This window comes from Vanacampus margaritifer, chromosome 12, assembly GCF_051991255.1.
Source record: "Vanacampus margaritifer isolate UIUO_Vmar chromosome 12, RoL_Vmar_1.0, whole genome shotgun sequence".
Taxonomy (NCBI): Eukaryota; Metazoa; Chordata; class Actinopteri; order Syngnathiformes; family Syngnathidae; genus Vanacampus; species Vanacampus margaritifer.
In genome coordinates, this window is record NC_135443.1 from 17,290,034 (window position 1) to 17,312,396 (window position 22,363).

The 22,363-nt window shown below is 39.0% G+C and overlaps 5 protein-coding genes across 7 annotated transcripts; 2 read left to right on the forward strand and 3 right to left on the reverse strand.

Annotated features, from left to right (window-relative positions):
• Nucleotides 1–1,154: 1,154 nt before the first annotated feature.
• On the forward strand, nucleotides 1,155–2,104 carry LOC144061092 (uncharacterized). Its single transcript, XM_077581180.1, has 3 exons — nucleotides 1,155–1,233; nucleotides 1,347–1,384; nucleotides 1,520–2,104. Coding segments are annotated over exons 2-3 (525 nt in total). The 5' UTR covers nucleotides 1,155–1,233; nucleotides 1,347–1,382; the 3' UTR covers nucleotides 2,043–2,104.
• A 5,045-nt stretch (nucleotides 2,105–7,149) lies between these two features.
• Nucleotides 7,150–10,141, reverse strand: echs1 (enoyl CoA hydratase, short chain, 1, mitochondrial). The gene is made up of 8 exons (XM_077581909.1): nucleotides 9,968–10,141; nucleotides 9,334–9,531; nucleotides 9,119–9,246; nucleotides 8,367–8,466; nucleotides 8,169–8,273; nucleotides 7,906–8,025; nucleotides 7,751–7,818; nucleotides 7,150–7,663 (listed from the first exon to the last, which is right to left on the reverse strand). The coding sequence occupies exons 1-8, from the start codon at nucleotides 10,059–10,061 to the stop codon at nucleotides 7,598–7,600; spliced, it is 879 nt and encodes a 292-aa protein (XP_077438035.1). The 5' UTR covers nucleotides 10,062–10,141; the 3' UTR covers nucleotides 7,150–7,597.
• Nucleotides 10,142–11,334: 1,193 nt separating this feature from the next.
• On the forward strand, nucleotides 11,335–13,153 carry sprn (shadow of prion protein). The gene is made up of 2 exons (XM_077583006.1): nucleotides 11,335–11,450; nucleotides 12,109–13,153. The coding sequence occupies exon 2, from the start codon at nucleotides 12,109–12,111 to the stop codon at nucleotides 12,559–12,561; it is 453 nt and encodes a 150-aa protein (XP_077439132.1). The 5' UTR covers nucleotides 11,335–11,450; the 3' UTR covers nucleotides 12,562–13,153.
• A 55-nt stretch (nucleotides 13,154–13,208) lies between these two features.
• mtg1 (mitochondrial ribosome-associated GTPase 1) lies at nucleotides 13,209–17,506 on the reverse strand. 3 transcript variants are annotated; one of them, XM_077583005.1, is made up of 12 exons: nucleotides 17,453–17,506; nucleotides 17,279–17,367; nucleotides 17,120–17,186; nucleotides 16,943–17,045; nucleotides 16,284–16,370; nucleotides 16,157–16,213; nucleotides 15,896–15,986; nucleotides 14,842–14,903; nucleotides 14,657–14,753; nucleotides 14,326–14,407; nucleotides 14,125–14,237; nucleotides 13,209–13,366 (listed from the first exon to the last, which is right to left on the reverse strand). In XM_077583005.1, exons 2-12 carry the CDS (start codon nucleotides 17,286–17,288, stop codon nucleotides 13,269–13,271), a joined length of 867 nt encoding a protein of 288 aa, XP_077439131.1. In that variant the 5' UTR covers nucleotides 17,289–17,367; nucleotides 17,453–17,506; the 3' UTR covers nucleotides 13,209–13,268. The 3 variants fall into 3 exon arrangements, with proteins under 3 accessions (XP_077439131.1, XP_077439130.1, XP_077439129.1); XM_077583004.1 differs by having other exon boundaries at nucleotides 14,129–14,237; nucleotides 17,279–17,499; XM_077583003.1 differs by having other exon boundaries at nucleotides 17,279–17,497.
• A 631-nt stretch (nucleotides 17,507–18,137) lies between these two features.
• Nucleotides 18,138–21,836, reverse strand: paox (polyamine oxidase). Its single transcript, XM_077582966.1, has 10 exons — nucleotides 21,575–21,836; nucleotides 21,238–21,414; nucleotides 21,022–21,152; nucleotides 20,770–20,951; nucleotides 19,967–20,148; nucleotides 19,720–19,889; nucleotides 19,411–19,496; nucleotides 19,014–19,126; nucleotides 18,771–18,925; nucleotides 18,138–18,689 (listed from the first exon to the last, which is right to left on the reverse strand). The coding sequence occupies exons 1-10, from the start codon at nucleotides 21,726–21,728 to the stop codon at nucleotides 18,534–18,536; spliced, it is 1,506 nt and encodes a 501-aa protein (XP_077439092.1). The 5' UTR covers nucleotides 21,729–21,836; the 3' UTR covers nucleotides 18,138–18,533.
• Between the last annotated feature and the right edge of the window lie 527 nt (nucleotides 21,837–22,363).

Here is a 22,363-nt window from a genome sequence, read left to right on the forward strand (position 1 = left end):
TGCATGTGTTAAACTAGATTATCTGGAATGGATGCATTTGTCATGCTTGTGCTGTTTAACATCATAGCATAAAAAGTATTTCCATACAAGATACGTTGAAGAAACACAAAGCCATTAAAAGTGACAGTCACATGGTACAGTGTGTTGCCGTGTGTTACATAACATCCGACTGTAATATGGATATTTGCGTGCGATGTAACAGTTAACTTATTTGTATTATTTTTCCATCAATCCATTTTCCTTTGTGAAAAAAATACTTAATATTACTGCAGCTTACTGAAATAGTTGGTGTCATTATGTTTGTATTATACTACCCCCAAGTGGTCAAGGAATGCATATTAGACGGAGCAGCACAATGTATTAAGTAAAGCAAAAATTATTTCATTCTATCTTTTGTAATTATGTCAGTACTGTATGTTTTTATAACACACACCATTAAAGAGTTTTATTTTTATTACGTTTTACTTGTATTTATTTATTTTTATTAGTACAGCGATGTCCTGTCTGGTCCACCATTATTACGGACTACTGAAGTACATGATCCAGTGTCACCCTGGCAACAACAAATATTATTTTCTGCTCATTCCCAGTGATTGTGCCACCAACGTGACTTTGAGGCTGTTATTTTAAGCAACAACTACACTGGTGACCATAACTGTAATATAAAGTTGATTAAAAGATCGTTTAAAAAAATATCTCACTGTAAATTATTAACTTGCTGTCGATAAAGTAGCTCATTCACATTGTAGCGATTCAATTTCGATGATTGCTTTTTTAATAGCAGGCATTTGAAAAGCGTTCTGTGGCATTAAACAAGATAATTGAAACATGAAGTTGTCTCAACAGCTTCTCATTTTTGTAGTTTAGTTTGGTTTTATATTGTACGTCTTGGATTTATAACAGTGGCATTGCATCACGTGTGACATACACTAGATAAAGATTTGATGTTGCAGTATTGAAAATGATTCAAAGGTCAAATCAGTGTATTTATGGTTGGAACTTTAGACTGTCATTCTGACGCGAAGGTACATTTTCGCTCACACTTTCAAGACTCCACACAAACAGGAGCACACCATGTTCAGGTAAGGAGCCAATAGTGATTCTCCATGCATATTAGAAAGTGCTGACTTTGGGGGAAAAAACACTTCATTTATTTTGAGTCTTTCCACTTGTAGGATTATTCTTTTGGTCACGCTGATATTTGGCATTGCAGCCAAGCCATATAAGCCATGGGTATGTACATCAAATATTTTAAGATTAAACTGAAAATCGCTCTAAATGTGTGCATAAATGTTACGAATACAAAACTGATATCTTTGATCTCTGATGTTGATATCTTTTCATAGAATAATCTTAGGGAAAACACCTTCCAGGACACAGTCATGTAAGCAATTTTTCCCCCATTAAATATGTTTTCTTTGTGCGCAGCACCTGACAGTTTTGAAGCTCAGGGTTCAAACCTAGATTTAAGATCTGCTGTATGAATTGTACTCATATACAAAAGTAATTATTATTTCAGGTCAGAAGACAGAACGATGCCTTTACGTGTGGAAGTGGAGCCTCCACAGGACATGGATCAAACTGACGATGACATTGATCCCAAAATGAAGATCTGGGAGAATATGGCCGCCACAGGGAAGAAAAAACAGGCAGAAGTGGACTTAGATGATGTTCACCATCCTTCTATGATGAAGCTTCCTGCTGAAGATGAAAAAGAAAATGTCAGTGAGGAGCCTGGGCAGGACTGGGATTCCGTCTACCACAAAGCCAGAGAGCAACTTGATGGATATCTCGCCCCGCTCACTGCTGAATACAAAATGGCTCGACTTGTACAACCCCAACCAGAGAAGACTGATGCGCTTGAAGAGGTCAGACGTCACCTGAAGCCCGAGGTGGACACGGATGACTTGTACCATCCTGACGTGCAAAGCTGGATGCCAAGTTACCAAGACGATGACAACGCCGCTGCTCTTGTTAATTGGCAATCTGACACAAATTATGACCAACCGGAAGAAGATCTGGACCATCTCTACCACCTCTGATCAATCGCAGCAACTTGTTGACTCTTTCAAACGTATAAAAATGTTTGATGTAGACCACCACACTGTTTATCATTGGACACCCTCCTATTGTTAATAACATGTAGCCTATCGTGTAAGTTGATCGACAAAGCAATAGAATTGGAATAATAAAGTTTGTAACCATTTCTATGCCTAATGCCTTCTTATTTATTTCTTAACTGAATTATTGGTACATGACATTTTCTTGTTAAGTAAAAATTTCCAAGCAAATGTTACCATCTTAAATTATATAAAATTATAGTACTGCTGTTAAAAAACAAAACAACACCTCATTCAAATCGCCACATCCTTCCCCAATACATGTTAATGAGCCGTTTCAAGTTTTGATCAAAATGTCCTAAATTCACATGTAAATAGAATAATCACAATATACATAATTAATTTATGCATTCAGGGGCTTATTTAAGTGTCATGAATGTTATTAATCCCACTGACCAAAGTTCATCTTCTGCCTGTTTTTGCTGGCCCCCAGGGCATAATTCAAAGCAGAGACGAGTGGCGATAGTCTGACAGTCTCTGCAGCCAAGAATGTCAGATAATGAAAATATTTGTCAGATGACCCCCTCCCCACCCCGCCAAACACTGCGTGTTTCATTCGACACTCTCTGCTGGATGGCAAAAATGTTTACTAGTCCTCTCAGTGACTGATCTTACTTCTGTCAATAGCTCAAAATAGACTTGAAAGTGCATATTATTATTATTATTATTATTATTATTATTATTATTATTATTATTATTAAATGTATTTATTTAACATCAATTCTCTAAATCATAAAAATCTGACCAATGGATGCATCGTATTGTTTCATGAATTTAGTCGGGTGGCACGGTGGTTGACTGGTTAGCGCGTCCGCCTCCCAGTGCAGAGGGCGTGAGATCGAGTCCGGGCTTCGGCCTTCCTAGGAAGAGTTTGCATGTTCTCCTTGTGCCTGTGTGGGTTTTCTCCGGCTACTCCGGTTTCCTCCCACTTTCCAAAGACATGCATGTCAGGTTAATTAAACACTCCAAATTGTCCATCAGTGTGATTGTGAGTGAGTATGGTTGTTCGTCTCTGTGTGCCCTGCAATTGGCTGGCAACCAGTTCAGGGTGTACCCCGCCTACTGCCCGAAGCCAGCTGGGATAGGCTCCTGCGATCCTTGTGAGGACAAGCGGTTAAGAAGATGGATGGATTAAGTTCGTCCCCTTTGAGGCCTTCACAAAAAATTAAATGGCCACTGATTGGAAGAAGAGTCACCAAAGTTGGATTGGAAATATGTGCAGGTTTATGACTTCAATGTTGAGATAGGAGTTGAGGGACAGTTTGTAGGGGACCCCCACAAAAAAAAAGTAGCTTCAGAGCACTTAAATCCAGCTCTGCTTTTATGAAAGTTGACAGTTTTCATTTATTCCAGGCCCAAAACATGTACCAAATCTTTAAAAGGCAAACGTGAAGGGTCAAAAAGCAGTGCTACAAATATTTGATCTAATATTTCTCAAGCTTGCAGGATGTCCGCTGGTGCCCCACAGAGGAGACTTTGGTTTGTACCATTAAGATGGAGTAGATTTTCCATTGTATTTAGTGGTTGAAATAAATTTAAAATGTCGTTGATCAGAGTCAGACCTTTCAATGAGACACTCAAATGGAACTTCATTTTTTGTTGTTGTGGATAATGTATAATAAGCATTGACAACGTGATAGTGGACCAAAAGAGCTTGCTCACAGACACATTATCAGAAATTGGAGCATAGCAAAATATGTACTTTCTTGTTCATTTGACACTTGATGTGTGGGCAGGTCCTCCAGAGCAACCGACTATAAGCAAAGTGTGCATTACGTTTGCGCATGCGTGAAAATCAAGTTAGAAAAAACCTTGCTACTTAACAAAGCCGTCATTTGAATAGCGGCGAATGGAGTGCTAAAAGTGTTTGCGTGACTGCACACCTTAAAGCTTGCCTTTCAGCCTTAAGTGACAAAACAACAGGTGCACTCTGTGACATTTTTAACTGTCCTAATGGAGTTTATAGGCCAAAAAACACCATTGCAAAGCTCGAGAAGACGAAAGTGTACGCTTGTAAACCTCTGTTCACTCTTCCCAATTTCCAGACAGAAAAGAAATATCCAAACGGACGTAAAAGAGGCTAAAATGGAAGCTGGACGTAAAAGAGGCTAAAATGGAAGCATCACGAAGCTTGCTAGCATCACGAAGCTTGCTAGCGTCACGAAGCTTGCTAGCGTCACGAAGCTTGCTAGCGGACGCACGTGCAACGAAATTAATGTAGTGACGGTCATTTAAGAACCTGCTTCTAGCCCCTAATTGACCCTTTCAGTGAAAAAAGATCCTACCAGTCTCTTGATAGCGTCCCGTTTTTGTGTCCTCGATCCAACTCCCGGTAAAGTGCACACATATATTATTTTTTATTGGCTTTATTGGCTGACATGCAAGGTGGCCAAAGTTTCAAACCATGGACTCCTTCCAGCCATCCGTCACTTGTCTTCAAGAGGTCAGAAATGACTTTGTCTCCAACAATTAACAATGACGTAATCATTTTTCACTGTGTCTCTCTCTTCCTCTTTTTTCAATAAGACTGGTAGTTTTTAGATCGATGTAGCGTATACAAGGGCAGCCAGTTGGTCTTTCCGTTTCTGTCTGTTGCCGAACGCAGTCCTCGTTGTAACAGGCAACCCACGGTGACTACAAAAACGCTTAATTAAATCATCAACTTTCATGCGGTTGAAATCGTTTAAGTTGCTTTCTATTTCTCTTGACTACTGTTTTGTAGCTGGGTAACGCCCCCCTGCCCACAATGCACTTCACTTATTTAGACACGCCATTAAAAAGTCACTTTAACATGATATGTCCCTTTTAACTGATAGTGATTTGTACCATTAAGTGAGGAGTTAGGTTCCCATAGTGTCAGGAATAAGTATAGTTACAGAAGTCCATTACTTCAAGGACCCCTGGGGAACTGTTTGAACCTTTTCTATATGTTCCCAAGCTATAAAAGTCAAGTGCTAAACCACTGTATCCCTGTGCTGCACTTTAGCTCTAATAGTAAGTAATAAGTAAAATAAATCATTTCACCACAGCTGTTAGATTTAAGACAGTCACAGGAGACATTAGTGGCCACTAGAGTACAAAAAATATGGTTAAAGTCTGCTATAAAGTGTGTGGCTGACTTGCAGGGGAGCAAAGGCCCCCAGGAGCCCCTCCCAATTCCCCTTGTCCGAACCCATGCTGCTCCCTCTTTCTTTAGGACTTCTTTAAATGAGTTTATCACGCCACGAGGGTCTTCGCTGCCTCGGTGTAATGTTTTGGTTCCTTTTGTGCACTTGGGGAGCCTCAATTGAGTCGACATTTATTATTTTGACCTCTTTCCAACCATCAAAGGGGGACGCTCCTTTGCAGAGGCTTTTGGACACTGCAGACTTTTTGTGCATCCCGCCGAGAGAGGAGACAAGTTTCTTTTGCATTCAAAAGTTTTGTTCCACGGGACTGGCAAGAAAGCCATCTCTGTGGGGGAATATTGAATGAAATATAAAATTCAATTAGGCCATGGCCTTGTGGGCGGGATATGTGAACATCAGATGGTTAAAAAACAAAATAAAACATGGAAATCTAGTTTTAATTGTTTTTTATTTGTTTTCATGTTCGAAATAAACGTTCAAAAATTTTTGACCTTAAGTTGGCTTGCGTCATAGGCCTTTCAGTGCAGACAGTAACTTTTTTTTTTTAAGTAATGTTTAAATATACATATATAGGTTCTGAAGATGTATGGATATAACTCGCTAGTTCATTAGCATAATTGCCCAAGCCACTTTTAAAATTTAAAGGGAACCCAAACATTTTCTTTGAAATAATATGTTGTATGCACCCCCACTAGTCTAAACACATTATTGGGATTAATATTGCATTTGTGGATAATGAGTTAAGTGGCAAAATCCACCATTTTTATCCAGCTCATGGGGAGGCCATTTTGCACTTGCTGTCAACTTAAAATTACAGATGCTCAAGACTCAGGTAACGCCCGATCACAGTTGTGACCAGTCGACAAGTTATAAAATGGCCGCTCCCTGATCTTTATAAAAACGGGTGGATTTTGCCACTTGGCCACAAATATTAATCACAATTATGTGTTTAGACTACTGGTGCTGCATAGAACATCCATCCATCCATTTTCTTAACCGCCTGTCCTCACAAGGGTCGCGGGGGGCGCTGGAGCCTATCCCAGCTGGCTTCGGGCAGTAGGGGCGGGGGACACCCTGAACATATTGTAAAGAATTTTTTTGTGTTGACTTCCCCTTTAAAAAAAATGAAAAAAAGTTGAAAGTTCACCAGTCCAGTTACCTCAATTAAACGTTTACTGCCACAACGTGGATGATTGACAATTTACAATTACATTTTTTTTTTTTTTGCAAGCACATTTGATTGATATTGTGTAAAATGATGCTATTACCGGCTAATGAAATGTGTGTACAATGTGTGTAAGAAATAAAGAGCAATAAGATACCATAAAAAGAAAATTAGTAAAACAACAAAAACTACATTTATATACCTATTATTTGCCAATTTCTTTGAGTTTTCTTTTAATTCCTTGATACTTGGCGCCTTTAACGGCATGTGACTTCCCTCTAGTGGCGTATCCTAACAGTTGCTAAACACGAGGCATTTAAAAGAAAAATAATAATAAATAGAAATCTTTTATCACTTACAAGTACAAAAATAGTGTTTTGGAAGATAATAGATGTATAATTATGTAAAAATATACAAAAGCAAAGAAACAGCTGTTACAGCATTCTGTCCCCGTGCTTGTGTGATTTCTCTCCACTACTCCAGCTTTCTCACATTCCAAAAACAAGCATGTTAGGTTCATGAAAGACTTGTTGTCCTTAGGTCTGAATGAGAATGATTTGTTGTTGACAAGTCAAAAGTATACCCTGTCTTCCACCCAAAGTCAGCTGTGAAAGGTCCTGTTTGGCTCAACCACCGAGTGCTAATGAGAAAGGACAGATAATGTGTACATTTTTGTGATTCATCAGTAGACAGCATTCCTTTTTCTTCTTCTTCTTCTTTTAAACCAACAACAAAGTAGACATCAAATCATAGTGTTTATTTGCAAAATATACACACACACAAAGAAACATTAGATGCAGACTCATAATCAGAGTGAAAAATGCTTCAAGTGATCCAGCTGATTACTTTGTATTGCAAATATTTAAATGTATCCACATACACTTCACCCTCAGTTGTCGGGGCTTCGAGAGGAAAAAAAAAGTATGCACTCAATCATTCAAATCCAGATGTACGCCTTAATAATAAGGCACTCGTTGAAATTGAAAATGTCAACCATTACGTACAAGATTGGTTTGCTTTGTTCATGATAGTATATTACTGGAATATCATATTTTTCCACTGACTGGCTGGGAGAAAACCCAATGGAGTTGATGCTATATAAACAATGAGATCAAACATCTTTCACGTTCTACTGCCGTCATTCAACTTGCTGCACATGACCCGTTTGGAATTTCATTAACGGATCAGTTGTCCTGAAAACTGGCTTTTCTCTTCTCCACAAATGCAGTCATGCCCTCCTTGCGATCGTCCTAAAAATTAAAAGTAAAAATGCAACGGTAATGTCATGTAAAGCAAGTCTCCATGAATATGTGGACCTTGCATGTGTGCCGTATTACCGTAGCAAACGTTGCATGGAACAAGCGCTTTTCCAAACGATTCCCCTCAGCCAAAGTCAGCTCGAAGGCTGAAACCGCATAAGGAGGAAAATGACATGAATGAAACTTGATTTGATGACAACGTGTCCTGCGAGTCTCCCTCAATGTGGCCTAACCTGCATTAACTGCCTCTTTGGCCATGGCGGACACCAGCTTGGAATTGGCAGCAATTTTTTCACCACATTTCACCGCTTCGGAAACCACCTGGTCCACGGGACAAATTTTACTCACCAAACCTGCACATAGCAAAACAATGTCTTTAATTGTGATTGTGAAAATATGTGCCTTGACACACATTTGTTTTTTTAGGTCTGAGGTTTGTAGAAGTTTTTCCGTTTTAAGCATATTATTGATTTGATGTAGCGCAATGTTCATGTACCCGACTGTTTGGCTTCTTGGGCATTAATTTTATCTCCCGTCAGCACCATCTCCATGGCCAGTGACTTGCCCACCGCACGGGTCAGACGCTGGGTGCCGCCCGACCCTGTATGGAGACAAGACATCATGGTAAATGTGGCCCCAATGGGTTTTATAAAAACTGAAACAAAGAAACATGTACAAGGCCCCACAGTCATACCAGGTATGGTCCCCAGGAGGATCTCTGGTTGGCCAAACTGCGCCTTCTCTCCAGCGTAAATTATGTCACACATCATCGCCAACTCGCAGCCTCCTCCCAACTGAAAGTGTCAACCAAGGTTATTTTAGTTAACTAAAACTAACAAAAAAACTACAATAAAACAAACAATTTCGTTAACGAAATAAAATAAAAACGAAAAAGCTTTTTAAACAACGAAAACTAACTGAAATTACTTTTTATGTTTACAAAACTAACTATAATCATAGTAAAAATGTCCTTCGTTTTAGTCTTTTGTAATAAATGTAATGCATGGGCCTTTGGGAATGATTTAAATGTAATTTTAAGTACATTTATTTGGATATTAACCGGAATAAGGACATTTGAAAGTGTGTCACACAAAAGTGACGTCATCTAGCAGCAGCCAATAGAAAAGCACCTTCAGATGACGTTGCTTCCATGGTGTTTTTTAAATATTGCGCACAAGTAATACACTTTTTTTTTTTACTAAAACGAATACTGAAACTAAAACTAAGCATTTATGAAATAACTAAAACTAATAAAAACTAACAGAACCACCTTGAAAACTAATTAAAACTAACTTAATTTTAAAACCAAAATAAAAACTAACTGTAATGAAAAATTCCAAAACGATAATATCCCTGGTGTCAACTAAAGTTAAGAGAGACTGCAGACCTCTGTCAGACCATTATGAGATTTGAGCTGTATTAAAATTACAAAACAGAGATACTCACTGCAAATCCATTGACAGCAGCAATCACGGGCTTCTGCACAGTAGACACTCTGTTCCAATGAGCCAGAAAGTTCCCACCATAACATTCCTGGAAAGTTCGATTCTGCATTTCTTTTATGTCCGCGCCAGCTAAGCAAGACAGAAAAAAAATGAGCGAATGATGAGTCTTAATAAGTGTTTGGCAACAGCATGGCATATTCTTAATATTCCCCTCACCTGCAAACGCTCTGTCACTGCCGGTGATGACGATGGCGCCCACGTCGCTGTCGCTCTCGAAGGAATCCAAAGCCTGACTCACCTCCTCCATCAAGCCGTCACACAGAGCGTTGAGAGCTTTAGGTCGATTCAACTGGATGAAACCTACATTCTTCTTCTCTCCTCTCTTTTCTACCATGATATATTCATAGTGGACACCTGCAGAGAGTGCAAACAATTATTATTATACACCGATTATTCAAATACTCTATCCATGCCAGTGAAATATTGTGAAAGGTAGTGCAGTCTTCCACTAGATGGCAGAAGATACAATTAAACTGTGCATCCAACTGTTGCCTTTCGTACTACAGAATAGCTTTGTATTAAACTAAAACATGTCCAGATTTCATACGGAATAAGTACATTTGTGAATGTAAGGCCAGTGATAACACGTACACACAGCCACTCTACCTTAGCATAATAAATAGCAACAATGTTGCTAAATTATCATCCGTTAATTTACAATGACGCATTATAAACTGTGCACTAATAACAACGTTGTACTTCATAGCTGAGTGCAACGAAGAGAAGTTCGCAGAACTTGTGACGCAGCTTTACTTGACATTGAAGGGCACGCGTCTTTAAAAACACTCACCCGAACTGCACAGGCGGGCGGCGGCCGAGACCAAGGCGGGTGCTGAGCGGTTCGATTTCAGCAGTGCGGCAGCTTTTCTGCAGACAAACGCCATGACCACTATTTTAGCTGTCTACTTGCGACTACAACCAGAGCTGCACAGTGCTTCCTGTCTGGTACGTTTTTTTTCTTCTTCGCCTAACATCATTCACGTTCAAATGTAGCTTAGCTTTACCGCCAACTAGCGTACGTGGGTGTTATTACTGTTATTAGCTACACCGCAAACATAATAACAAGCCTGATGGTTAGCCAATTCGCTGTATAGTTATCAATCTAATCAGTTAGATAGACATGTAGATGTAAAGTGTATGGTGTGGTAAACTAGAATGTACATGTGAAATTAGATGAACTGCCTCGAGGGTACCATAGGCTTCAATACCCATACTGAATACTGTGTTGTCACGGAGTCGTACGTCGACCTCGACGCCATCTTAGAGTTGGCAAAAAGGAGCAATAGCTGAATATGCCTCATTCATTCAAGCTTGGACATGTACCAGTAACAAGCGTTTTTTACATTCAAAAAGCTTGGATTCACGTAGTTAAGACTGAACATTGTCTTTTTGATTGTATTTGTCCGTTATTGTATTTGTGACTAGCAGTGACTGGCTTTGTAAAACCAGCCTTAAAAAAATAACTATATTCTATATTAGTCATTGTGCAGGCCAGAAGCAACTTCGGGCACTTTGATTGTTGTTCAAGCGAGTATCATTTTTAGTATTTACTTGAGTCACATGTCACACCAGGAATTGGCCATTATAGACATAACATTAAATATTTCATATTCATCATATTGTTGCTGGCACTTTGCGGAAGACTGCATAACTAAAGGTTTGTTGTACTTGTGCAGTGATAATAAAGTAATTCTATTATATTCTATTCATCATTACATACCACCACACATTTCTCTGGCTATATGGCATACATTTTTATATAAAAAGCACTCATGGAATCTGCTAAATAAAGTGCAGAATGTAGTGTGTGCGCATCCGTGTGTTTGGGACACATAAGGACGCATACATTTTTATATAAAAAGCACTCATGGGATCTGCTAAATAAAGTGCAGAATGTAGTGTGTGCGCATCCGTGTGTTTGGGACACATAAGGACAAAAAAATGATATAATCTAATGATTCTAAATGTTTTCTCCATACGTTTAGAATATTACAGACGGTAAGCACAAAAATCGGGCAATATTCTTAATGTTTATGTGTTTCCAGCAACCAAGGCAAAAAACACATCCAATATGACGGACGTGTTAACGTATGGCAGCAACGGGCTCAATGCAGGTTGTGGTCTATGTTCGGTCGGTGGTACCACAGCGATCGGAATGCTTGAGCGCGCTGCTCGTTCCCGCACCGCCATCCTCGTGAACGCGCACCAGCATCCTCCGTGACAATCTTGACCACCTTTCTTTTTCTTTGTGTTGAAGATAAACAAGGATCAAGGTACGCATCAACCATAGGGATACTCTGTTTATTATGGGATGGGAAAAGCTTTAATATAGTTTCAATCCATTTCATGAAAGCAATGAGCTAATAGGCTAATTAGCACGGCTGGTTGCAGATGCAATATAAAATGGTTCATATGAAAATATGGCGTGCATATTGTCAAATTCATCAAGCTTATATTGATCGCCATAGTTATGTGCAGTAATTCCAAACCTCTTCATCTCTGATTTTGTATTTTTCGTAAACACTCCAGGCATATTTGTAATCATTTCTCAAGCATGTTTATTTGACAGGGAAAAAAGCTAAATAAAATGTAATGTTTTGATTTACATACTATGCAATGTGCACAGTCAGTGCAGCAGCTCTCGACAGCTTCAACATATTTGACAGAGTGGGAATGAGTCACAATTTTTTTTTCTTTAACTAAAACGCATAATATTTTGTATAGATTGACTTTTTCCATGTCTAACCAACTGTCATTTCTAAAATAATGCACTTGTTTTGTTTACATGTGAGGCAACCGCCAGAAAAGCAGTGTGTGGCAATAATGAGAATTATGAATCAAAGCGGTATAGCCCTTCATTAAAAAAAAATATTAGTGACCCCTCCATTATATGATGATCAAAAAAAATTATATGTTTGCCCTCCTGCACAGATGAACCAGGTGCTGGCAACCTGCTGGATGTTCCTCTTGCTCTCCGCCTTCCTGTGCGAGCCTGTGCTGTGCAAAGGGGGCCGCGGGGGGTCCCGGGGCTCATCCAGAGGCTCCTCCACCCGCAGCACCACGGCAGGCTCGTACCGCGGGGCGGGCGGCTATGGCGGCCCCCGTTCTCGCTTTAGGGCAGCGGGCCGGACGTCCCCGGTGCGGGTGGCCGCCGCTGCGGCTGCGGGGGCTGCGGTGGCCCTGACGGCGGATAAATGGTACGCGTCCGCTTACCGCCGCAGCAACACCGACTCCGATGACGATGTGGATTACTACAACAGGACCGGTTACTTTGATGCTCATATGTCTGGCTCCACAGCGGGAGCATCCTTCTGCCAAATGTTCACTATCACCATGGCAACGCTGTCCTTCAAATATACATTTCTGTGGGACTCCATGTTGTAATGAGCTTTTGAGAAAAGCGCTGAACCTGACTAATTCAGGACAGGCTGGAAGCAACTGGAAAGACTGATGGGAAGACATTCATGACCACAAAGAAAACACTGCACTGTTACCTTAAATTTAAAACGCACCAACTAGTGCACTCAAACACTAGCTTGTGTGTTATGGACCAAACGGGTCAAAAGATCAAGACTGACGAATGCACAAAGCCAAAATGCACATTAGTGACCAGAGTTTATTTACTGCAGATGGGAGAGGCATCTAAGATCATGTTTCAATATAATGCCCAGGGAAATCATTCTTGAATTCATGCAGGTGCTGCTCTTAACATAATTCCGACCCATTTTCCTGATAGGAAATAAGAGGCTTTGTGTTTTGTGGATGACCAATTGGGTCATGGTGTTGTTTTAGAAGATAGCCACTATTTGAGGAAATTCATTATATTTATGAGTCAGGTGTAAAGATATGGTGCTGCTCAAACAGGTTGTGATGTATCCCCCGAGCTTTTTTCCTCTTGTTTATCTATAGAACACTTGTGCACTGTACATAAATACCTTTGCTATCTGTCTCAATGCAAATAAACAGTTTAAACCAACTCCCAAAATCAGATGCCTTTTTCCATTCTAAAAACAAGAAACATTCAAATCACAACATCTTGAATAGTTTTATTTACATTGTATGAATATACAGGTACATAAAAATGTGAACTTCTAGTCCAAAATCACTTGGCCCAGCTCTCCTTTCCTAAAAGCTCGAATGAAATCATACGCTGCTGCTGGGTAGTTGGGAACGGTGATGTTAACATTGCCTAAAGGAGAGTAAACATCGTTATTATACAGTGGCTGATCTTAATATGTTAATGAAACACACGTCTGCACTGTAAATAGCCTGCAACTCTCCAATATACAGCTTAGCATAGAACCACCAACAAGGCGAATGGGAGCAACAACAACAAAAAAATTTAAAAAGCAAATGGAAACAAGATTTGCTTTTTCTCCCCTTCCGGTATTTGCTTTATTTCTCTTGATAACAAACAAACTTCTTATTTTTTTTAATCCAGCATGATTAGAACTTGCATCATAAAAATAATATATTTTGTTTTTCTTTGCGTATGTTAGAATCACTAATAAAATGATGAGAAGAGATAATCACCAGAAGTTATACAATTTCATATGATTCACATTCAAAGCAGTTTGGTGTCCCAATACTTGTGTAACATCATTATAGTCTTGTCACTGGCAATCAAGGTTAGAGAACTTCATTGTTTTTACAGTGGTTAAATTCTTTTTAGATAAGAGGTGGATAAAGCACCCACAAAGGTCAGTAATAATATTAGTGGTTAACTTCCATTTACCACTGCATGACACTTACAAATGTTAGAATGCTAATTAAAATATGCTCAAAAATCTTGCTCTCATTACAATTGTTTTATAATAAACTGTACAGGTATATCCTAAGAAAAGCCATTTGGTTAAATAAGAAAAATGGCAAACTATTCATTTATGCACTTAAAACATTTTTGTTCTTGTTTGCCAATGCTTTTGTAAACTGCATTCTCTATCTTACCCACTCCAGTGAGGGCTTTGACACGCTGAGTCTTCCTGAGTTTCACAGCGATGCGCTTGAGGACATGTTGGATGTCATCGCTGGGCTCTCCCAGGTTGTATTTTTCAACGTAGCTGCACACAAACGCAACGGAATGGAACAAAAGAGATGTAAAATGGCAACACTGATCATGTAACATAGGCTTACACGTAAAACTGCTACCTGAACTTTTCAAGCCGGTTCAGAGAATAGAGCAAGTAGTCAGCGATGATGTCTTCACCCACTAAATGGTCCAGGATGGTTCCTGGAGTGAGACGACAGAATTTTTTCAACACAGTTCAATTAAAGCTCTGTTTTAGCACTGTTTCCAAAACCTGTATTGAGCCTCATCACATTTTATTTTAGAAATACCTCAGCGCGCATAGAAGTGGAAGATTTCAATCGCTTTGCCTAGCATTATTTGCAGTTAATACGTAAACATTTTTGTGTTGATGAAATGGGGAAAAAAGTGATTGGATAATTTCTTTTGGGAGTCTTAAATAAGCCCGCTCACCACATAACGCCAACTTCATGCCAGTCTCGACACACTCTATCTTCGGAGGCAAGACTCCTGGTGTGTCCAACAGGTGCATCAAGGGGCGTTCACACACCTGAGAATACATAATGAACAACAACAACAACAACAACAACAATTAAATTGAATAAATAAAAACAAATAAAAAAAGATACACCACTGACCTGAATCCTCGTGAGGACGGCTCGAGTGATACCAGGCTCTCCACCTACTCGAGATGCACGGCCTGAATGAGATATTTCATCCAATGTGTTACACTCAAATAAAAACAGCATTAAGTATCTACAGTACAGGCCAAAAGTTTGGACACACTCTCTTATTCAATGCATTTGCTTTAATCTCATGACTGGTTACTTTGTAGATTCTTACTGAAGGCATCAGAACTATGCATGAGCTGATGTGTGTCAGGATAGGGGAGCTTGAGGACCCAAATGCGGGAAGGCAGGGCGAGGAGGCAGAGGTTCAATCAAAAAGAGGGATTTAATTTCTATTCAAACAAAAGGCGATCTTCCAAATTAAAAGATAAACCAAAACTAGAACCAAAACATTTGGGGGGGCCGAGGCAAAAACGAGCAGCATGACATGGGGAAAAACAATGAACCCACACAGACAGACAGAGGGGAGACAGCAGACTAAATACACAAACACCAACGACACAACAAGACACACCTGGGGCAAGACACCAACGACACAACAAGACACACCTGGGGCAAGACACAAGTGGCTGAGGGCACTGATTGGATCACACGAGGAAAGGCAGGATCACACTTAACAAGACAAGGAAGACACACAAGGAAAACAGATCCAAACATGACTGAGTGGAGTTATCATGTACTTAACAAAACTCTATAGGATAGATTCTTCAAAATAGCCATCCTTTGCTCTGATTACTTTATTGCATACTTTGAGCATTCTTAACTCTGGGAACTCCTTCAAGACTGTTGGAAAACCCTTTTAGGTGTCTACCTTTTGAAGCTCATCTAGAGAATGCCAAGAGTGTGCAAAAAAGGAATCAGAGAATAGGTATGCTATTTATGTACTTATTTGGTTATTTTCATATTTTTTTGTTAACTCCATAACTCCAAATGTGTTCGTTAGTTGTCGTCATAGTTTTGATGTCTTCAGTGAGAATCTACAATGGACATAGCCATGAAAATAAAGCAAATGTACTGAATGAGAAGTGTCTATACTTTTGGCCTGTACTGTACTTTATTGTACCTTTTTTCAAATGTGTTCTTCTTATGGAGTTGATAAGTGATGATTTTCCCACATTGGGCACTCCAATTACCATCAGACAATAATTATGAATCTGGAAAAAATGTACATTTACATGGGATTATCAAAATAAATGTCAATGCGGCGTAGTTAAATTGTGTTATAAAACTTAATGTGTATCACACAAAAATGTAAAATTTTAATTCAGCATCCACACTGTGATGAGGTTTTTAGTGTCTTTGGCTGTTTTAACTCGGCGTCTACCTCTTCTCTTTGAAAGCGGCACACGTTCGCCATAATTTCCAGCACTGACGGCACCAACTGCACAAAAAGATAATTAATTGAGGCAGGTAATCAAGTTTATTGACTATTCAGGGACAACGATGCATACCTTCGTGACGTTGTCGTCACTTTGCTTTAGACAGTTAGTGAACAAAACATTCTTCACACCACTTCTATCAAGTTCCTTCAGGATCTTCTGCAGAGGAAAAATGACAAATTATATTTTGAAATGAAAACACATACAAGGGCATCTCAAATATAAAAGCTTATTCGAGTCACAAGTTAAAACGTGAAACTTATTATACATTTATTAAAAACACAGAAAAGTATGTTTCAGAAGGCCAATTTCCTACCCAAGTAGCCTATTAAAGAATATTTATTGCTTTTAATGTAATAGTCAAATGTAGTCTTTAAAATTATAACATAACAGCATCATGACATAGTTCACTGATGTTGTGAATCCCTATAACATATGAACTTTACTTTTTTAATTTAACTACTGGAATGAATTACATGTCCCCACAATATTCTAGTTTATATCTATTCTGTACTGCACACACTTGTTTATACAAGTGTTGTTGTTTTTTTAAAGCCCCCATGAAGGCAAACAACACCTGTTTGTCAGCCAGTTCCATCTTGTTAATCGCCAACGGCGTTTCATTACACAACAGCGGATAGAATGAGGTGACTAAAATCATCTTCACAATTATTTGCAACAAGGTGTAAGAGTCTACAGACTAATTCAAATCTGAAACGGTTATCCATCACCTGTTTGTTTGATAGGTCAGCCAGGTCCATCTTATTAAGAACAAGCAGTTGTGGTTTGACGTCCAAAGTCTCCTGAAACACAGGGTTTCTTCCAGAGAAGGGGATGTACTTAATGTTAAAGATGTTCTATTAGAGTAGTATGAGCACAAGCAAACCGACAGTTTCATTAGGAAGGATATTCTAGCATCGTGTACTTCTATGATGCAGTCCACACTCTTCAGATTGGCTCTCATCTGCTTCAGCCCTGTCCACAGTCAAAAACAAACCAGTTCACTACACACCAGTGTTTAGGGAATAATGCATTTATGATTTAATAGCAATTATTGTTGCAATCACCTTTAGCCATGTGTCCAGGGAACCAGTGAGCCACTTCCCGTCCTCCAAAGTCGAATGTGCTTCGAAACTTGGCGACATCGCAAAGTGACCTATACAATTTCATGACCTTGATAAATATATTAATATGAGACTTAATGTCACATCTGTACATCAGTCAGTATTTGTCCCACTCACGATTTAAATAAACTTCCAAATTGACGTCCTGCGCACCACTATTTACACACCGACTCATAACTATAAACGTAACATTAGTTCCGCATTTCTTCCTGGTTTGAACCGAGTCGTGTGTGCGACTACTGTTCCACAAATAAATTACGGCTACTGTATTTTATTTAAACATATTTGCTGTAGTCTGATAGAGATTAAATGATTATAATGGCAAATCTGAAGTTAAAAAAAATAATAAAAAAAATAAAAAGGCCCATTAACGTACTGAACAATAATATAAACATAAAACTTTGGTTTTTGCTCCAAATTTTCTGCATATAGTAAAAATGGGCCTTTCGTAAATAGAAAGTCTTGGATCTTTGATTTCAGTTAATGAAAATGGGAGGGGAAACATTTCTTTTGTGTATGTTTTAATACTTATGGATTTGTTTTTAAAGCAGGATTTCACTGTTAGAGCTGTGAAGTGAAGCTCATTTAAAACAGCTTAATGCAAAAGAAAATCCATCAAGCTGTTGTCTTTATTGGCACTGTAGGTATGCTGCAGCTTGTTGAGGCATTCAGTTGAAGCGAATATGGTAACCACTTATATACAGTGCTGCTGCAGATTTTTTTAAAAAATTTTTGGGGTGTGAAATAGTAGCAGAAATATAAGTAAAAAGGTTCAATACTCATTAAAACTCTGACAAGAAAATAGAACATAGCGGTTTTATTGAGTTATAATAAAATAATTACAGTAGTCAGAAATGTCATGGGACATATTGCACATTATGAAAACAAAACTTCAAATAACTATTCAAGAGCTTATAGTGAGACTTGTATGACTTCAAATACAATTTCAAGAGCTTATAGTGAGACTTGTTTGTAATGCATAACAATGTTTAGTTGAGTGGAGTGGGCAGGTAAGAAAACTTTTTTTTTTTTATTACATTTCCCATCCCTTAAACAGGTAATGTTTGTTGTGATTTAAATCAACAATATCAATATCTCATAAGTTAGACAAATAATGATCTTCTTTTAATTTTATGGTGCATCTTAACAAAAGATAAAACCTTTAATCAAGATTAAGAACAAGTTACATTTACACCTTTTAAAGCTTTGACTTAGTTGGCTGTGCAGGACGAGCGAAGGAAGAGTAGTGAGCAAGGAGTCTATCGGCTTCCCTCCAGCCAGTGAGAAGAGCTCCGTGGACGGTGGAGAAGTAGCAGGGATGAGTCGCCTCTCCAGCAAACAACACCTGCAGCGGCTGGAAAGGACAGCCCAGATAGTTTGGGATTTGTGAGTTTGATACAAAAAAATGTTTTCTCAATGTTTAAAATGTCATTACTTGCGGCGGCGATCGCTTAGACGGCAGAGGCTCCATCAAGTTCTCCAAGTCTTGCAATGAGCAGCCCCTTGCAGGGTAACTGTACGATCCGCATGTCCAGGGGTCGTGAAACCACCGTGACCTCAGGACTCTCCGTGGAGTGATTATGGGATTACCTACACACGCGCACAAAGGTAGAATTCATTTTAAAATCAAAGTCGGGCTTGTGCAGAGTAGAGCCATAAAAGACTGTTACTCATTTACCTGTAAACCTGCGGACGAGTTGTGTGACGGCGTGCAGGACCTCCTGATCAGACAAAGTCTCCATATAACTTGACTCATGCCCAGCGATCCAGCCACACAAAACATGGCCAAATCTGAGGGTTTAAAGAGTTTTTTTTTTTTTTTTTTTTTAAAACTTACTGCAGCCATCTATCAGAAAGAAAATTTCACAATCATCTGTCATTATGTTGACATTTTATGTCTCATAAGTGCTACTGGTATCAGTGAATACTCGAGTCAATACTTTCATGGTATCTGTCTGGAAAAAAAAAAAAAAGATCGAACATGCCTAATTTTGAGTCTTAAATGAATCAAACAAATCCTAAAAATGCGACATATACTCTTTTGAGCATTATCTAAAATAGATGAGCATAGGAACCTTTCTGTGGGTTTCAACACAGTGAAGCCGAACAATTTCTTTATCCAGGACCCCGGAACATCCTGCACCTGGTCCACCATGGCGTCCTGAACAACGTGACGACAAATAACAGGTTAAGTTTTAAGTTGTAAAGATTAATCATCAAAGATGCAGACAAGGTACAAGATAAGCATTGGGCCACAATACATAATCACAATTCTGCCTTGACAAAAAGAATAACGTTCCCATTTGACACTGTCAAGAGACATTTCAACTGTACTAGAACAGGCTGAAGAAGTAGTAAATCTCCAGCTTCATTCATTGACTCACTTTATCTTCCCACACCAAGTAGATGACCTCGCAGTCCTCGTCCCACCAGGGCGAATCAAATTCCACAAATATTTTATTGCTGGTGCCAAAGCCTAATCTCTGGATGGAGTGCATTTTGTGCAGAGGAAGAGGAGGGCGGAACAGAGACGTATGATGCTTCTTTAAGTAGCCTGACCCAACGGAAGCAAGAACAGTTTAATACAGTAGTTACTTCACTTTAGGAGAAGCAAGTGAATGAAGCGCTGACCTAAAGGAACTGTGACAATCACGTGATCAGCAGCCACCATCTTCCCGTCGTCACACTCGACTTTCACATGTGCGTCCCTCTTGTCGGAGTTGTTCCAGTGAATGCAGCGAACAGGCTGGTTGTAGCTCACCACACCAGCGGGTAACTCTGACATCAGGTTCCTCACTAGACCTTCATAACCTCTGAAGTCAGACACAGAATATGCAATATTGCGCCAATGTTACTTGTGAATTGATTTAACATTGCTACTTTCATTTCCTATATTTTTTCATTTCATTTTTATTAATTTTTTTAAATTTATTTTTACAGCTCTTGTATTTAATCATTATAGTAAGGACTGTATGGGTATGCCTAAAGAAGTGTTATGTATACTGTAAATAGAGCTGCTCGATTATGAAGAAAATATTAATCACGATTAATTAGGTAATAATTGAAATCACGATTAGGGCAATCATTTGTTTTTTGGTATAAAACAAGAACATGTTTAATCATGTAAAAAAAATAAAATATTAAGGCAATTTAATTTATTTGCAACACTACAATTATGCAAGTTCCTTTTGGACCAAACGAGTTATTAAATTAGTCCTTTTAAAATGAAAAAGGTGCAAATATATACATTTAAACAACTCAAAATTAGTATTAATAATTTTTTATGATTACGCTAATTTGTAATTGCAGAGTGTAATAATTAAAATTGTAATTGAATTTCTATTAATTGCACAGCGCTAACTGTAAATGCCATAAACAGGCGCTGAGAGGTCTTGCACATGCATGTCTCATGTATACTATGTTGGACTACAAACCCTGGGAAAGTGCAGTCAAGTCCCAGTGTTGTTTTATAGAGGCCATTAGCACCCAAGCCCAGGTCATCCAAGCTGTGAGTACCACTAACGCAACATTCCACCTTCAACATGGTGGTGATCATGCACCGCTTCAAAAATCCTGCATTGTCTGCTTTCCATTTCTCTGCTGATCGTTGTAGCACCTACAGTACCGCCAAACAAGACACAATGTTACTGGCAGGTTCTGCTTGAACATGGACATGATGGTCATACCTCTGCACGTATGAACTGACCCACGCTTGGCCAGGGTTCTCCTCCCTTCTCCTCAAATTCTGTACTTTCATCCAGAAGGTCTTTGAACATCTCCACAGCGGGGTACACATCCTCAAGGCTCACCTTGCGACCTTTTTATTATAAAGAAAAAAACAGCGCGAGTTCATCACGCCTTCTTTGGTTGAAAAAGGGAATTGATGTTGCCTCAAGAGTGACCTGAGCTGGTGAAGACATTGGGGATCCAGGGAGGATGTCCTCCAATATCCATTTCCTGGTTCTCCGGGGTGAGGGCGTCTGGACTTAACAGGCCGTACTGCCGAGCCAAACAAAACACCGGGTTCTCCTCGGATGGCCCATGGATCCAGTTGGCTCCAATTTCTACTATGTTATCACCTATACACAAAAGAAACAAGAATAATAGAAGGTGGGCTATTGTGAACTCCTGCTTCCTCACACATAATGTAAAGAAAATGTACAAAAAATAAAGAACTGGAGTCAGAGATAATGTAGGATCCCTGTTTTACTCATAGATAACTATGGCACTTTTACTCACCAAATTTGCCCGTTTTAATTCTCCCCCCGCTTCTTCCGGTCGCTTCGAGTATCCGCACATGATTAAATCCTGCTTTAACTAGTCTGTGTGCCGCTACTATTCCTGATATACCGCATCCGATGATGACTATTCTAGCGTCAACACCCGTCGACATCCTGACAGATTGGTCCAGTTAAACACCACGGAGGTATATAAGCAGTGTTTGCCACATACACCAACTTCGCCATCTTGACTGTTGGTTTGCTTCCGAGTGCAAGTGAGGTGGTGAGTTTCAAAATAAAGGACAGGGCTGTTGTCGAATAGACTAATTAAAAGTCCACCCACAAATATGATTATTATTATTATTATTATTATTATTATTATTATTATTATTATTATTATTATTATTATTATTATTCGCTTCATGTAATTTAGATTTTCCCAAACTCCCCCACTCGATTGCAGGTACATCTGCACATCGGCATAAAAAAATAAATAAATACAAACACACATTTTTAATCTATCCTGGATAGTTATTGAGATTTCTTTTTTCTTCTTTTTTTCGAAGATTATTAATTTAGTTTTAGTTTGCAGAAAAATAAGTACAAGAGAATACATTTGAAATATACCAAGAAATCAACCATAATTGGGCGAGTAATTATTATTATTATTATATTATTATATTATATATAATTGCAGAGCGTCCTCGGTCACAGGAAGTCACGCTCACTTAATTGATTATTTTAAAAGGCGAGAAATTCGATTCCGTCGTAAACTGAGGAGGACCCTCAGATATTGCATGTGTTTGTG